This window comes from Squalius cephalus (assembly GCF_949319135.1).
Source record: "Squalius cephalus genome assembly, chromosome: 6".
Taxonomy (NCBI): Eukaryota; Metazoa; Chordata; class Actinopteri; order Cypriniformes; family Leuciscidae; genus Squalius; species Squalius cephalus.
The window spans coordinates 10,450,342-10,467,655 of record NC_137127.1 but is presented as its reverse complement, the minus strand read 5'-3'; the positions used below and the strand labels follow the sequence as shown (position 1 = coordinate 10,467,655).

The 17,314-nt window shown below is 35.9% G+C and overlaps 2 protein-coding genes across 5 annotated transcripts; one reads left to right on the top strand and one right to left on the bottom strand.

The window, feature by feature from the left end:
• Positions 1–208: 208 nt before the first annotated feature.
• ints14 (integrator complex subunit 14) lies at positions 209–11,761 on the top strand. Of its 4 annotated transcripts, none has more exons than XM_079873751.1 (12): positions 209–272; positions 791–1,071; positions 1,215–1,322; positions 2,220–2,375; positions 7,569–7,687; positions 7,808–7,950; positions 8,173–8,265; positions 9,502–9,646; positions 9,820–9,953; positions 10,344–10,462; positions 10,554–10,619; positions 10,779–11,761. In XM_079873751.1, the coding sequence occupies exons 2-12, from the start codon at positions 850–852 to the stop codon at positions 11,043–11,045; spliced, it is 1,572 nt and encodes a 523-aa protein (XP_079729877.1). In that variant the 5' UTR covers positions 209–272; positions 791–849; the 3' UTR covers positions 11,046–11,761. The 4 variants fall into 4 exon arrangements, with proteins under 4 accessions (XP_079729877.1, XP_079729876.1, XP_079729879.1 ...); XM_079873750.1 differs by having other exon boundaries at positions 9,820–9,956; XM_079873753.1 differs by having other exon boundaries at positions 238–407.
• hacd3 (3-hydroxyacyl-CoA dehydratase 3) lies at positions 11,461–17,309 on the bottom strand. Its single transcript, XM_079873754.1, has 11 exons — positions 16,539–17,309; positions 15,151–15,193; positions 14,998–15,071; positions 14,711–14,875; positions 14,585–14,633; positions 14,381–14,491; positions 14,025–14,152; positions 13,816–13,928; positions 12,516–12,622; positions 12,291–12,422; positions 11,461–12,081 (listed from the first exon to the last, which is right to left on the bottom strand). Exons 1-11 carry the CDS (start codon positions 16,617–16,619, stop codon positions 12,005–12,007), a joined length of 1,080 nt encoding a protein of 359 aa, XP_079729880.1. The 5' UTR covers positions 16,620–17,309; the 3' UTR covers positions 11,461–12,004.
• Between the last annotated feature and the right edge of the window lie 5 nt (positions 17,310–17,314).

Sequence of the window (17,314 nt, the reverse complement as noted above, 5' to 3'; positions counted from 1 at the left end):
AGCCCACAGTTAGATTTTAAATCGATTTTAACAGTTTTTTTGTCCACGGCATGATCCTAGATTTGTAGGTTTCTGTATAGGCTATCTCCTGAATTTGTCTTTAGTTTTTACCCTTTATTTTAAGAGAGATTTTATTTTAGGATACAACTTTAAAAAATCCCTTTCTCGCGCGCGTTCTTGACTAGGAACGAGTTGGTGTGTTTCTTTTGTTTCCAAACGGTCCGCTTATCACGGCGCACACTTGGTTAGGAAGAAGGGTTTTTCAGCGATGGGTAAAATTTTACCATTTTATTGAAATATGCTAAACTGGGTATTGGTACGAGCTGTATTCGGAAATATGAAGGACATATTATATTTAAGACTTTTAGGATCATTTGATGTTTTTCTTTTTATATTTAAATCAGAAGGTTTGTTTGGACACTGACATAGTAACATTCAACAGCTTTATTTACTTTGATTGCTCTGTTACATGGGGAAATTATTGTAAAAAAGTATCTTAGTTGGTCTCCCAGCCTGGTAAGTCTACCCTGTTGGCTAGTTTTAGAGGGGTTTTGGATACTGTAAGCTGGTCAGATTGGGGGACTAGCTAGACCAGTTTAAATCAGCAAAGACGTGCAAAACAGCAAAGAGTGTAACCATTACAAAATCAGAAAGTGTGTGTGTGTGTGTGTGTGTGTGTGTGTGTGTGTGTGTGTGTGTGTGTGTGTGTGTGTGTGTGTGTGTGTGTTTAATGTACACTGCAGCAGAAGCTTCTGTTGTCACACTAACATATGCTCCTGTTTTTACACAGACATCTCAAGCATACATTCATAACCGGTTATTAAAGTGTAAAGAGAAGAGTTTGCCAACATGCCTACTGTGGTTCTTATGGACTCGTCGCTGTCCATGACACGACCGGTGTCAGTGGAGGGCAGTGAAGAGTTTCAGAGAAAGAACCTGGCAGTTCATGGACTGACCATGCTGTTTGAACACATGGCCACAAACTACAGAATGGAGTTCACTTCACTTATCGCCTTCTCCTCGCTCTGGGAGCTTATGGTGCCATTCACCAGAGACTACAATACTCTGCAGGTGAAAACAGAACAGGTGTCATGCTGCTGCCTGCATTAAATATAATATAAATGCAATGTCTTGAACCTAATTCATCATCAGAGCTTTTATGATCTGATAATTGTTGGGGGTCTTATTGTTAATTCTCGTTCATTGTTGTGCAGGAAACTTTGAACAACCTTGAAGACTATGATAAAACCTGCCTGGAGGCTGCATTACAAGGTGTTAGTAATGTAGTACAGCAGGAGTGGGGAACCGCTTGCCCATGCCAGGTTAAAAAAAATCCAATTATTAAAAATACTATATATTATGGCATATGCAATATGTTAATCAGGCATATACACTTACATATACACTACTTGTTAAAAGTTTGCAATAACAAAGATTTTTAAATGTTTTCGAAAGTCTCTAATGCACACCAAGGCTGCAATTTTTTCGATTAAAAATACAGTACAAACAGTAATATTAATCAAATGTAAAAGAACTGTTTGTATTCTTATATATTTTAAAATATAATTTATTCATGTGATGCAAAGCTAAATTTTCAGCATCATTACTCCAGTCTTCAGTGTCTCATGATCCTTCAGAAATCATTCTAATATGCTGATTTTCTGCTTAAGAAACATTTCTAATTATTATCAATGTTAAAAACTGCTTTTGCTGCTAAATAATTTTGTTAAAAAGCAAGAATAAAAAGCAAAATAAAGATGCTGTTCTTTTAAACATTGTATTCATAAAAAAAATCTTAATTATTACAAACTTTTGACTACTAGTGTACATATAGGAATAACAACCAGGGCCAGAATAAATACAGTATGAAATACACAGTGTTATGTAAAATATTTTATGGACTGTACGCAATACAATGAATGTAGTATATACAAAAATGTAAGTTGAAGATATAAATGTACTGCTCAAAGTCGATCATGTTATGCGTCATCACTATGACTGGGTTGGTAGAGTATCATGGTAGTGGTGTTCATAAGAGCTTTAGCAGGGGGTCTAAACATTAAACATTATTACATTTTTGAATGTACAGTAGAGTAATTGTAGCATTGAATTTTTCTAAAAGACAATTTTTATAAATAATGCTAAATGTACTAAATAATTGCTTTGACTGCATTTTCGTTGTTGATCAGTGTTTATGTTGTTTTTATGGTGGCCTGTAGGTGGTGCTGGTCACTGATGGTGCACTGGGCATTGGTCGTGGATCTTTGCGTCACTCCCTGCAAACAGTGAAACAACGTGTGGAGGACAAGAAATTCCCACTTCCTTTCCCATTCCCTTCCAAATTCTATGTCATGTGCATTGCCAATGCAGAGGAGGTACTTCAGTCTTTTTGCACTGTGTCCTTACCAGTGTTATTGTAGTGTCATTCATATACAAGATTGGTGCCAGTATGATGTAAATTTGCAGGCGAAAACGCTGAAACGAGTTAGCATTTGAGCGCTTCCGGTTCCAACGTCCCGAAGTCAATGGGTTTTTGGGTCTTTGGTTAAATGGCTGAAATAAGGTCTGTGGTGAACACAAGCTCAAGACACTTTCACGTTTTATTCTACGAAATAAAATACATCAGTATTACCTACATACATCGATTTTTTTTTAAGGCGATTGCTAACAAGTGGCTAAATGTGACTACAGAGGCAGTTGGGGAGATAAAACGTCACCACGTTGAAGAGAAAAGATCAGTCAGCTTTTACATTCTTGTTATGCTTATTATATTATAATTGTGTACTTATAAACTATTCTAACTCAAACTTTCTGTGAAAATGTTTGTTGGAAAAAAAACTGAAAGAGTTGTCTGAAGCTTTGTGATGGTGACGTTGAAGTCACGCGACCGTGGTGTAGTTTGTTTATAGCCTAGCTTTAGCTTTTTACTTCCGGCAAGGGCATTTAGGCTTCAAAAATCATATAAGTTGTTCATCTGTGAAAATTATCTTGATGGACAAAACATGTAACTATCATAAATATTTTTTTGATCACAGAGCTTGTTTTTTGCTATAATCCAAAAGCCTGTGGAAAAATCCTATTGGGTTTTTGTCGAGGAAACCAGGGTGATGCTAACTGCTGGTTGGCCCACAAAGTGACGTCATACCGGCACCACTCTATTATAGTTTTTATTAAAGGTAGGGTAGGCAATTTTGGAGAGGCTAGCAATAGCAAGCTAGCTTTGAATTCCTAAGATCCCACCCCGTCTCTTCAGAGCCACACCTCCTCCAAAACACAGGAATGCACACAGCCAGAGCAGAGTCTTCAAAGCGTCACGAGAGACGGCGTTAAATTACTTTGCGTCAAAGCACATAACATTACAATAATAATGAACGTAAACAACTTAAAGAGCACTCACTTTTACCACCTGACTGCTGCAAATTCATCTCAGCATTCATTGTGTTAGTCATAGAAACGCATAATTCGGAGTCTGAGGACATGAACATCAAAGGATGCCATCTCTTCATCTCAGGAGGAATTGGTTCGGGAGGACTTGTAAAAGGTGGCTGGTGTTTGTTTGCGGCGCTCTGTGACTGTCTGTCTACTATGGAAGCTTGTTTCCGCCACACAATAAAACATTTTAAAAGATAATTGCGACTTTTTATCTCACAATTGCGAGTTTACATCTCGCAATTCTGACTTTATTTCTCAGAATTGCGAGATATAAAGTCAGAATTGCGTGAAATATAGTCGCAATTGCGTCTTATAAAGTCTGACTTTTTTTCTCGCAATTGCGACTTTATATCACGCAATTCTGACTTTATAACACATAATTGCGAGTTTATATCTCGCAATTCTGACATCTTTTCTCAGAATTGTGAGATATAAACTCACAATTGTGAGATATAAAGTCCAATTCTAAGGAAAAAAAGATTTTTAAAATATATTTTACCTCAGAATAGTTTATATCTCACAATTCTGAATTTATAACACGCAATTGCGACTTTATATCATGCAATTCTAACTTTATATCTTCCAATTGCGTATTATAAAGTCAGAATTGCGAGATATAAACATGCAATTCTGAGAAAAAAAGTCAGAATTTCAAGTACATTTCTCGCAATTGCGAGTTTATATCTCATAATTCTGACTTTATAACACACAATTGCGACTTTATATCACGTCGTTATATGAATAATCACATCAATATATTATTCCAAGGTTGTCCAGTTGCCTGATCTTGTATGAAACCCATCCTACTCGCGCAATCAACACATCATACAAATTTCAACCCATTTGTGAGCTCAACCTGGCAACCTACAACCCAGTTGTGCCGTCGATATCTGCGCAGGTAGTAGACGCGGGAAGTTGAATAAGCGTTACTGGTAGAAATGGTAAAAGACTCAGTGGTAAGTAAATATTTAACGCAATTAACGCAGCATCCGTTTTTTTCTGTCATCCTTTGGCTGCATGGCGTTACATTATATGATGCGCTTATGGCAAGCCGTTTTAACTTTTATTCATTTCCAGGATATGAATCCTTGATATCAACAATTCAATTTTCACTAGTTAAAATGATAGTTATTGATATCAGGAATTAGATTTCTACTAGTAACAATGGCTATTTTTGATATCAGAAATTACATTTCCACTAGTAACAATGCTAATTCTTGATATCCACAATTAAATTTTCACTAGTTAAAATGATAATTCTTGATATCAACAATTGAATTTCAACTAGTAAAAACTATTATTCTTGATATCTGTAATTGTATTTTCACTAGTGAAATGTCACCATAGGCTGCCATTCAAAATCAATTGTTGATATCAAGAATTGATTTCTTACTAGTTGAAATTACAGTTTCACATATCAGAAATACAATTCTTACTAGTAAAAACATTTATTTTTGATATCAAGAATTCAATTGTCACTAGTTGAAATGTCTATTCTTGATGTCAACAATTGAATTGCTACTAGTAACAATGTTCATATCAAGAATTGATTTCTTACTAGTTGAAATTACAGTTTCACATATCAGAAATACAATTCTTACTAGTAAAAACATTTATTTTTGATATCAAGAATTCAATTGTCACTAGTTGAAATGTCTATTCTTGATGTCAACAATTGAATTGCTACTAGTAACAATGTTCATTTTTGATATCAATAATTCCATTTTCACTAGTGACGATGTTCATTTCTGATATCATGAATGTGATTGTTACAAGTAAGAAAGCCATTTTACATATCTGAAATTATATTGACATCAGAAATACATTTTCAGATATGTAAGAAAGCCATTTTACATATCTGAAATTATATTGATATCAGAAATACATTTTCAGATATCAAAAATATATTTTTTTACTAGTAGCAATTCAATTGTTGATATCAAGAATAGACATTTCAACTAGTGACAATTGAATTATTGATATCAGTAATTCGCATTTTTACTAATAACAATGTAATTATTGATATCAAAAATTATATTTCTACTAGTAAGAAATCAATTCTTGATATCAACAATTGATTTTGAATGGCAGCCTATGGTGACAATTAAATTGTTGATATCAAAAATGTAATTCTTGATATCAACAACAATTCATATCCTGGAAATGAATAAAAGTTAAAACGGCTTGCCATATGCGCTTTTATTCTTGCGAATGCTTTTAAACGATTCAAGCCACATGCTACTTATTTTATAAAACTTTAAAAGCGGAAAGCGCATCACTCATTCCTGGGAATACATTTGACATCGCAGCCTGACCTATCCTACGCCAAAAGAAGGCTATACCAGAGAAAAAGTCTCAGCTGTGCTCAGATTTGTAAACCGTACAGTTGCTTTGGTTTTTCAATCCATACCCGTTTCGCCTCGTGGCTCAAAAGGGACACAAGTTCACACAACATAAATAGGGACACACGAGAAAGCCTAAATAGAATGCAAAATTTATTAACAAAATAAAACTATACAGGGGGGAAAAAAACTACGTACAACGGTAACAGTGAACAAATTCATAATCCGTGCACGCTTTCGCAATCGTTGTTTGTAATATTCAGTTCCTGTGAAAAATTGTGAAATACTGTTCCAATAGGTGAAGTTACACAACAATATGCTGATCGATTACATAACAATATTTGGATGTAATATTCAGTTCCAGTGAAAATCTATTCCAGTTAATGGAGTAGGCTATACACAGGTGATGTGTAATATTCAGTACCAGTAAACTCCACCCGCTGGAACAGTTTCTTACAGTAACTGAATATTACACATCACCTGTTCAGTTTTGAAAACTGTCTGTAGCCTATACCTTATTTTAGAAATCTGTTTTTCTGTATATTGATGACATGAAACCGCATGTGGTTGAACTGATATTTATTGTAAGTTGCGATCGAGTGGATAAATGTATTTACTGACGGTAACAAGGTTGCGCTGTTGAGGCTCGCGCAGCCTCTCGAGGAGAAATCCAAACAAATGTAAACTCAGTTAACAACATAATGTCAGTGCCAAAATTCAAAATGTGTTTTAATATTTTTAATATATCGTTAGCCTCATAGCATAATTGCCTAAGTTATATTTAAAACAAAAAAATGACTTAGGCAATTATGCTATATGAGGCTAACGATATGATAACGTTACAGTTTAGCAACCTCACACGACGAGTGCCGTTTTCCTGAATACCATCACGGCCGAAAATGTGACATTGCTTTCATACAACAGTTCAATAAACAGTTCAAATTAACGTTAAGTCACTTACATTTTAGACACAATATTGGCTGTTTTTGTTCTGTTTCAGCCGCGAAAATAGTTCCAAACAAAGATCACAGCAGAACGTAACGCATCTCACAGCAACACTCAGCCGTGTTTCATTACTGAATGATTCAGCGTTTTGAACGAATTGGCTGAGTCAAAGATTCAATGTCCCATTCATAAACATGTCTCATTCTTGAATGAATCAGTTGTTTGAACGAATCATTTGAATGAATGACTCAATGACTCGCTCATTAAGACGGTCGCCTGCCGCCTCCTACTGGCGGTTTACTTTCATGTTTAAAAGTATCATTCTTTCCAACGTTTCATATTTGTATATTCAAAAATATTTAAAACAATCTCATAACGTTATTTAATGCAGTTGTAAATTTTCAGTGTAAATGATTTAATTTGATCAGCCCTATAGGGTAACAACAACAGCCCTATATTATCTTATTAGGCTATTCTAATTTAATTTATTGATCAAATTTAAATTTAAAACGAAAGACGAAGAGCATACATTTAATAAGATTAGGGGGATATAATATGCATATATATATATATATATATATATATATATAACAATATGCAGATTTAAATATATCAGAGCTGATTGAACACAGATTAATAAATTATATTTACAGCACACACACACAAAAATTCCGGACAAGCAACTTTTTTACTTGAACAAGTGAATGACAGATTTACTTTGTCCAAAGGACAAGCACATGAAAAGGCTTAATGTCGAGCCCTGCATTATATTAAAAAAAAGATAGTAATGAAAAAATATTTTCCTTTTATGTGATTGAATCTGTGTTGTTGTTTTGATGTCCTCTGAAGCTCCAAGCTACGGATGGTATGGATAACTTAGAGCAGCTGATTAATTTGAATGACGGAGAGGGTCAGATATACACTATGGAGGGACCCCTTTGTCTCAAAAGTGTCCAGTCTATGTTTGGGTGAGTGATGTTGTTACTTTGTGTAAATACTACTAAATATGTTCTTGTATTTTTAAGTGCACATTGTTGTTTAGGCAACATTTTGTGATGAACAGCATCACTGTGTTTTTGTGTTGTCAGAAAGCTGATTGACCAGGCGTACTCTCCCTTCCATGCGGTGCTGCGCTGTGGGAACCTGACCTCTGATGTGCAGGTCTTTCCCAGGCCAGAGCCAGTGATCATAGATGAGGAAGTGGATCCCCTGCCCAAAACAGTGCAAACAGGTACGAGCAGAGCATCTAACGAAATGTTCATGTTCTAAAATGTTACCTCCATGCTGTTGTAATGTAAACTTTTATAACTATTCAAGTTTTGTGTTTTTAAATGCCGTTTTATTTTATGCAAGCAGGTTTACTGTATGTAATATTACGTTTAATGTATTTATGTAAATAAATAAATGTTATTTTTATTTGTTGCTAATCATATATATATATATATATATATAGACTTGGAGATTGTGGGTTTTATTGAGATTGGAGACATCTCCAGCCCTCCGGTTTTATCCAGGCACTTGGTCCTGCCCATTGCTGTGAACAAAGGTCAGTACAATTAAAATTCTAAATAATTAACATGATTAAAGTTGGGGTATAGGTAGGATTTGTCTAAAAAACTTTTTTCAAAATTTGTTTAAACTTTCTTTATATATCAATACATAATTAAAATGTAAGTACTCTGAAAAAAAGAGTATAAAAATCGAGTGACTCTAGACCGTTTAATCTGCATTAAACACAGCTCATTATTTCCATTCGGAACGAAACAAAGGATTGGCTTAGGCGACTGTCACTCTCTCTTGCAACCATGGCAACCACCCTGTTGCTACAGGATCTGCTCACATGCGCGCACCCGTTTGATTTGAGGAGTTCACATGCAACCTGTTTTTAGCTTTGCCTTATAGTTATAACTAGCTGGTTAGCGAATCAAAAAATATATATTTTAAACTTTACCAATATTGATATGCTAGCTTGATAGTGAGTACTAAAATACATCTTATTTGTTTATATTCATAATGATAAAGTTAGATTTTTTTATTACATGTGATTCTGACATGATGTCACTACATGCACTGCGCTCCTTCCTCTCCGCTCGTCTCAGGTAAATAATGCGTCCAGCTCAGCGGTCGGAGTCGCGCGTTCATGTGTTTTGGGGGCGTGGCTTTGGAAGGAGCCCAGAAGGGAGAGGGTGGAGTGAATGGAAATAATGAGCTGTCTTTAAAACAGTCGTGAGAGGTCTACATACACTCGATTTTTATACTTTCTTTTTCAGAGTACTTACATTTTAATTATGTATTGATATATACATAAAGTTTAAACAAATTTGAAAAATAAGTTTTTTAGACAATTCCTACCTACCCCACCTTTAATGGAATTCCATCATTTCAGAAGTTTCAATAACTGAATGTTCTTCAGCATTTAGACTTTTTAGTACCAATGAATTTGACTTTTCTAGTTGTTTGTGATCTATTTTAATTACTACTATTTTTCTCTCAAATAGCAATTTCTACGCAATAATTATAAATGAATTATAAAAATGTCCATGACTTTTTAAGATTTGATTCATTTCCATGACTTTTCCAATCACACTTTTAAAAATGTCCTTGTATATCTAGGATTTTCAAAACCGTGAGAATCTTGGTTCATAAATAAAAATGACAGTTGTTGAGGGATCAAATAAAACGAGAAATACAATGTCAGCTTACATCTTAATATTAAGTGGTTTTAACTTATTTTAAAACCAGCCGTCTTAATTTCCCCTTGATATATTCTTCTGATTGGCAGAGGGGGATGAGATGGGCACGGGGACCTCTGATGAGACAGAAGAAGAGACCTCCACAAATCAGATGGCTGGCAAAAGCCCAAACTTCTGCGTTCTTCTACATGGCAGCCTAAAGGTGGAGGGAATGGTGGCGCTTGTACAACTAGGGTAAGGAGCAATATAAAAATATCCTTCTGTTTGCATAAACATTCCAAATTTTGCAAACTTTGATTTTAGGGAATTGAGGAGGTTATTTTCATTACCAACATATTTGAGATAAATGATCTAGTTACTCAGAAATAAAAGTTTCCCCTGTCTATAACTGCGTTTTCCTCTATCAGGCCAGACTGGTTCGGAATGCTTTATTCCCAGGCGGACAGTAAGAAGAAGTCCAATCTAATGATGTCACTCTTTGAGTTCGGCTCAGAGCCCCTGCCCTGGTTGGGCAGAATATCACAGCTTGGACCTGCCTCAGGTAGCACGTTTTCACTCAGTATTTTTTTGTAACAGCCACACTTAAAAGGCCTGTTAAAATGAAATAAAAATGAACTGCACTGTATTGCATTATGCAGTGTGTGCAAGTAGTTAATAATTAAAACACTGAAACAAAGGATAGTAATCTAGACGGTTCACAAGTTCAGTTAGGAAACCTGTAGGTAAATACACAAGGGTCAGGGATAACGGTAGTACCACACATTTGCATGATTAAATATTTTATTTTCCTCTCATGCTTTGCTTCCTTCTGAGGTTCTCGCCTACATACACATGATAAAAACATTTGCTCATTGTTTTGCATAAGGTTTTGCTTACTGGCCAACGGAATAAATAACTATTCACTATGAATATATGTTTGCGTGACCTACAGATGCAGCTGAAAATCCCTATGGTGAAGATGACAGTAAAAGTCCTTTTCCCATACAACCGAAACACAAGAGAAGCTATGCTCAGAATGTTACAGTCTGGATTAAAGCCAGTGGACTGCAGGTATACGTCTCAACACTACACCACAAATTATATATATTTGACACTGTTTAAATGTCATTAGAACTAAACTTTTTAATAATCACATTTACAGACAGATGTACAGAAAATTCTCCGTAATGCAAGGAAATTGCCAGAAAAAACGCAAACATTCTATAAGGTGGGTATGCGATTTTTACGATTCCATTTTTTATAAATAAATTGATTTAATATATAAATATAAAAAGAATTACAATATAAGGATATCATGGGCTGATATATGATCCTTTTAATTAGTTCAAATACTTTTTGTGTGACATTTGTATTTTAATCATGGCAGGAATTGAACCGTCTTCGGAAGGCCGCTCTCGCCTTTGGTTTCTGGGAGCTTCTGAAGAATATGGCTGAACTTCTGGAGAGGGAGTGCACTCTTCTGCCTGACTCTGCCCACCCTGATGCCGCCTTCCAGCTGTCACACGCTGCTCAGCAGCTTAAACTGGCCAGTAGCAGAGACTCCAAATACTCGGGCTTCGAACACAACATCACCCCCATGCTCACGGATTTCTCAGGGGGAGGAGGAGGAGGAGGAGGAGCTGAGCGAATATAGAGGATGGAGGAACAATACTCAATGGACAACTGCCAGAGCAATTATAGAGGAATGTGGCTTTATCCAAAAACTCTGCTCAATGTGTAATGTTTTTCCACAGAAAATGGGTTACAGCAGCTGGATCACACAAATGTGGCATTTCAATGTTTTAGTAGTGCCACAAAGGTTGTGTTTGCTGTTTTGGTAATAGATATAAAATGAGAGGAAACCTTGGACTTTGTGACAAATTATGACGTTGAGCACTCAATTCGAGGAAAGAAAAACATTAATCCGTTTTACAGGCAAAAAGCATTTAGAGGTTTTGGAATCTATATTCAGACCAGTAAATGTTTGTGTATATAATGTTTTTTTTCTAACGCTGACTTATAGAAAACTGTGTAGTTTATGCTTAATGATAGTCATCTGAAAACTGATGTTTTGTTTCACTGAAATTTAATTAAACGGTTTGTTGCATTTACACATTCATGTCCAGATCCTACATCCAACGACACTGAATTGGCTCTTCCCATGTAACTTGAATGTTTTATAAGGTTTTCCCTGAGGTTCATGGTCTGTCTTGTTGTTAGCAGTGCTTTGTGCCAACAGAAATGACTATTACAACACATCTCAGGGATTGACATGAAGATAAAATGTTGCTGCGTTTCAGTCAAGTAAGATAATCTACAACATCAAACACACAAAACCACCAAACTGCAAACATACATGAAATGTATAAATACCTTCATGGTCCTGGTTAGAATTCTTTTGGTAAGAATCTCTAGTGTTTTATAATAATCATTTACTAAGTCGTGGTCACCTTTAGAATTTCAGTATGTAGAAATTAAATGCACTTGAGTTGGTTTTGCCTCAATAATGATTTCTCAGTGACGAGGGCAAATATAAAGAGAGAAAAGTGAGGGGCGCAAATTAAATCAATGAAAAGAGAGTTAGGAGGAATGAAGCATGTGGTCCCCTTCCCCTCAGTTGGCTTTCCTCTTTTTTGTGCGAAACCGTCTCCTCCTCTGCTTGAAGAGGTGGTGGAAGTTGATGAAGAGGCCTGAAATTACATACAATTTAATGAAATGTTATAAAAATGTAATGCCAATTTATGCGCAGCTCTAAAATATTGAATTGGCTCTATACTATTAGTTCAAATATCTATAAAATGATTTAACAATCCTCTTCTACTGTAGCAACTGGACAAGTTGCATTGGTCAAACGTGAGAACCCTAGTTTCATTTGTAGCATGATTTTTGTGGACCTTACCCAGGAACATGAGCACCAGGTAGAGCTGCAGGATGTAGGAGAAGCTGAGCGAGAAGCCGATGGCTTTAGGCAAAGGAATACTGAGGAGTTTGGTTTCGTCAAAGATTGGGATGGATTGGACCACCGCCACAGCTGATCACAACATAAGAGAGCATGAGAAAAGCTGTCAGTTCTCACGGTCTCATGAGTTTTCCTTATGATAGTCTACAGATACAGTACACTTACCTTCAGCTAGCACTCCAAGAGGGTACAGCGGTATCCATATGGTGTATCTCAACCAAGTCAACAACTTCCATTCGGTATCAATGCAGGTCAACATGTAGAAAGGATACCTATGGTTCATTATTACAAAAGCAGGATTAGATATGCGTTTTTATCCACAAAAGTCGGTTGGAGGACCAAGCTGTAGGGCTCAATATACACTACTGTTTGTGTTTGGTAAGATTATTTGAACGTTTTTGAAAGAAGTCTCAAAGGCTGCGTTCATGTGATCAAAAACACAATAAAATCAATATTGTGAAAGAGTATTACAATTTACTTTTCTATTTAAATATTTTTTTTAAATGCAATTTATCCCTAGGATGTCAAAGGTGAATTTGCAGCATGATTACGCCAGTCTTCAGTGTCACATGATCCTTCAGAAATCATTCTAATATGATGATTTGCTACTTAGGAAACATTTCTGATTATCAATGTTGAAAACAATTAATATTTCTGTGGAAAACATTTGTTTTTTGTTTTTTAAGGTTTCTTTGATGAATGTAAGGTTCAAAAGAGCAGCATTTATTTGAAATATAAATATGTTGTAACATTATAAGTGTCTTTCCAGGCTGAATTTAATGATTCCTTGCTAAATAAAATAATTTCTTAAAAAGAAAAAGAAGAAAATCGCAGTGACCCCAAACTTTTGAAATGTAGTATATATTATTATTATTTCTTTAAATATTTTATAACATTCAAAACTTATGCAGATATGTATTCTCATCTATATGTTGTCATGTGAACTACTTGCATTGCTTTTAAACCTAGTTTTGAGGTAATGAGTGTGACATTTCACTACTGACACACGATGCGTGTCTCATATGTTGTATGAAAATGTTTTATCGCAAAAGAGGAAGAAGTGTAGAAAAACTGCGATTGTACAGAAACCACACAAACAACATCACTGCTGAAAGAGCAAAGACCATGAAAGCTTTACCTAAAACCATTAGCCTCAAATACCAACGTCTTTCTAATATAGTTTGTATTCTGTAATTATGATTTAGGCTCTAATTTTCAGTATATTTAGCAAAGAGAAGATGCATTTACTTTAACAAACTAAGGACTGCATATAGGACTGCAACTGCAAAAATGAAAACTAAGGACTGCATATAGGAAGTTGAATAATTAGTAACATCTGGCTCATAAAACAGAAAAGAGGATATCCTGCAGATAAAGAAATTGACACCAACTCCAACATGTCCTCACCACTAGCAGAAACTGCTCTTATTAGATCACACATGTATAATAATATTCACATAATTACCTGAATATCTCAATCGTACTCCACAGATAGAAGACAAAGAAGACCACTGGTTTGTTTTGCATATCCTCTAAGCTACCAAATATGACAAAAAGGATGAAGTTTCTCCCCATCACCTTTAACAAGAAAAATGTAAATCATTCCAACTGTCATGAAAGTTAACATTCAAAACAAATACTACTAAAGCATGGCGTGCTGTGCACTAGGCATACCTGAATGAAAGCAGGCATGACTCCAGTCTTAACCAACCCCACAGCAGGATTGATAACTTCCATTATTGCCAGCATCTGACAGAAGTACATCACGTCGGCAATGGTGTGAAATGTGTCGTAGAAAGAATCTGTTGGGTTGACAAAAAACTGTAAGGACCATACTGAACAATGAGTTTTCACACTTCAGAGTGTCACTTCATGTGCAATAAAATGCTCTTTCTATATATAAATACAGTTTACACAAACCAAACATTTGCATAACAGACCTGCAGGCCTTTCAAACGAAGTGCATTTCCTGACAGTGACAAACAAATGCATCTTTAATCTGCTTACAAAAAAAAAAAAACGAGTCTAACCTTGCCCAAGTATGAACAGACGTACAGTCATGTTGACAAAGATCCAGGAATAGCCGAGGAACTGGACCAAGTTGTACATAAAGAGAAACCCCTTTTTCAAGCCAAGATAAGCTGCATAAAAAGGAGTAATGAATAAACGGTTATTATTTGACAAGCTGACCCAATGTGTTTATTTCACACTCTTAGAATTAAAAATATACTCACGGTCCTTACGAACCCTTGACTCAATGCTGACTTTGTTTATTTTCTCTTCCTGTGAACAGAAAACACATCAGGCAGTGCACGACTGTGAAGCTCCTCGAGTATAACTTAAAGAGCGAACCTCTTTACCTTCTCTCTGAGCTCCATTTCTGCGTCTGACTCATCCAGCCAGCGGTCAAAATCAGGTGCTAAAAACAGAGGCTTCCTCTCCTGCTTAGTGAGGCGATTCCACCAGACGTGCTCCTGCTTCTTTACCGTGATATTCACCTGCCGCTGGGTGGATTTGTGCTTCACCTGTGGACACAAACATCTTCATGTGGTTCCAACATAAACAAACAGAACATGGCAAATGCACTGCACTTCATTGTGCAACCAAACGCTTTACACATTTTGTTGCAATTTCTGATGGACGTTACCTCAGGCTTAACCGGTTTTAGGAATTCCAGGCTGAATTCGTATTCATTTTCTCCTTTCGCTCCATGCCCTTGACCTCAAAAAGAGCAGAATAAATAAAAGTCACACAACTGAAGAGAAAGAGCATCCAACTGATGGTTAGTTGTGAGATGTACCTCGGAAGTGAAGGATGTTCTCTTCTACACCAATATTGAGATTCTGCGATAAGAGACAAGAGTGGAAAAAAAAAGAAGTATGAAGTTTCAAGCTCCTCCTCCCACTGCCTGTTATATCAATACAATGCCTTCAAATGCACCATGCATCTGACAGATATTATAATATGTAGTTATAAAAAATAAAAAAAATGCATCAGTAATGAATGGTTCACGTAATATAAGTCACCGTTTCAGGCTTCCTGAATTAAGATATTTATTTTAATTCACCTCTGAACAACTTTTTTTTTCTTCTTCATTTAATTATAAAAGTGTGATTTCTAGACCTTGAAAAATTAATAAAATCTTATAACTCCATGGGCATTTTTATGAATAAGATCTTTTCTAATTATGCCAAGCTTTATAAATGTTAGGTTATTTAAAAATTCTTATCCAGTAAATAACAAACAACTGGAAACATGGTGCCTTTGAAAAACATTATGGACAATTGGTGGCATTGGAGTAAAAAAGGCTGAGAACCACTGATTTATGGGACTTGAGTTAAAGGAATAATTCACTTAAAATTTTTTTTTTTTTTCTACTATGGAAGTCAATGGTGTCCATCAACTATCTGGTTACAAATATCTTCTTTTATGCTCAACAGAAGAAATAAAGGTATGGAACAACATGAGTAAATGATGACAGAATTTTCATTTTCAAGTGAACTATTCCTTTAATTGCATGGCCTAATTGGCCATGCAATTAAAGGAATAGTTCACTTGAAAATGAAAATTCTGAGTGTGTCTGATGTTATTAGGTTTTGGCATATGTTATACTTTTATTTTGCATTTCTGAGACATACAAAGGGAAAACAATGTAATAATAGCTTTCTAACATGTACAATACACAAATTTATTTGCATTAAGGGACGTCATAGCAACCGTATTACTACACCACAGCAATACCACCTTTGTCCCAGAGCTCTCGGTTGCAACATGCTTTTCTCTCTCATTACCTTTAATGAGAGGACAGGTCAAACATGCTTTATCCTGCCCTGAGAAAGCAATGAGGGGGAAGGGGGCAGTTCCTCTTTCTGTGTCTGAAACTGGATTGTAAATAAAACATGCCCTGCCATTGTAACTGAGCCAGATGGCTAGTGGTCCAGTAGGATCAAGTCCTGATCTCCCTTTCCGTAATCTTCATCTTTATTCTGATCTAGGCTTGATGCAAGTCCTGTCATCAGACCTACAGAAGCTGTTGTTATTCAAAGGAACATCAACCTAACACGGTTCTGTAACCTAGAACCTGGATGTGCATACATATTAAATGCAATAAATCCGAAAAGAAAGAAGAAGATAAAAATGCATTGCCTATTATGATATAATTGCCCCATAAAAGCAAGTTTTTCTTACCTGTGCATCACTGATCTCCACTCGCAGGTATATCTCCCCATGCCGCTGTGCCCAGTACACGTGAGGTGTGAGAGCCTGCATTGCAAATATTCACATTAAAATGTGCTTTACTCAGATTTAACAATGAATGACAGGCAATGTAAATCTTGAAACAAGCAGCCTGAATACGTTTCCACCGATTCTGTCATTTGTCCAGAATATTCTTCGAATGCGCGTGCGCGCAAGTGAACGCAACACTCGCCGCCCACTTTTCAATTTTCCGGAAGTATCTAATTTATTTTCTCTAAAACTCCTCTTCTATGCCTTGAACCGAACCACCCAGCCATGAGACGAATATCATTTCAAACATTGGTTTAGAGAAACTAAGCATTTGAAAATAAGAGAAAAAGACACAAGACTGTGTGAGCCAATGAACTGCGCTGCCCGTGAAGCACCGGGAATGACGTAATCGAATAAAATAACGACAATATATAAAATGTGCAATATTAGCTATAAATAAATGAAGAAAATGTGCATGAATTTATAGACTATTATTATAAGCATGAAACACAATATATGATGTAATTGAGCTGCCCTTATGGATTATGGGTTGGATAATTCGTCACGATTTTGTTCAGCAAAGTTGAAATCATATTTAATTTCCATAGATAAAGGCGTAAATCCTCTTATATGTAGGAACATTATCTGTTTACCAGCTTCATAGAGCATTTTACTGTGTACACTTCCAGCCAGCGACGCCGCTGTGACGTCGCGTTTGCTCCACTGTTTACGGAAGT

Bases quoted from the DNA above. Each gene is read 5' to 3' on its own strand.
- ints14 (XM_079873750.1), top strand. From the start codon at position 850: ATGCCTACTGTGGTTCTTATGGACTCGTCGCTGTCCATGACACGACCG. The intron at 7,951-8,172 runs GTACGAGCAGAG...ATATATATATAG, and splicing joins GCCCAAAACAGTGCAAACAG to ACTTGGAGATTGTGGGTTTT. The intron at 9,957-10,343 runs GCACGTTTTCAC...CGTGACCTACAG, and splicing joins GCTTGGACCTGCCTCAGGTA to ATGCAGCTGAAAATCCCTAT.
- hacd3 (XM_079873754.1), bottom strand. From the start codon at position 16,619: ATGCAGGCTCTCACACCTCACGTGTACTGGGCACAGCGGCATGGGGAG. The intron at 15,194-16,538 runs GTAAGAAAAACT...CTCTTATCGCAG, and splicing joins TGGAGATCAGTGATGCACAG to AATCTCAATATTGGTGTAGA. The intron at 14,492-14,584 runs GTGAGTATATTT...CTTTTTATGCAG, and splicing joins GTCAAGGGTTCGTAAGGACC to CTTATCTTGGCTTGAAAAAG.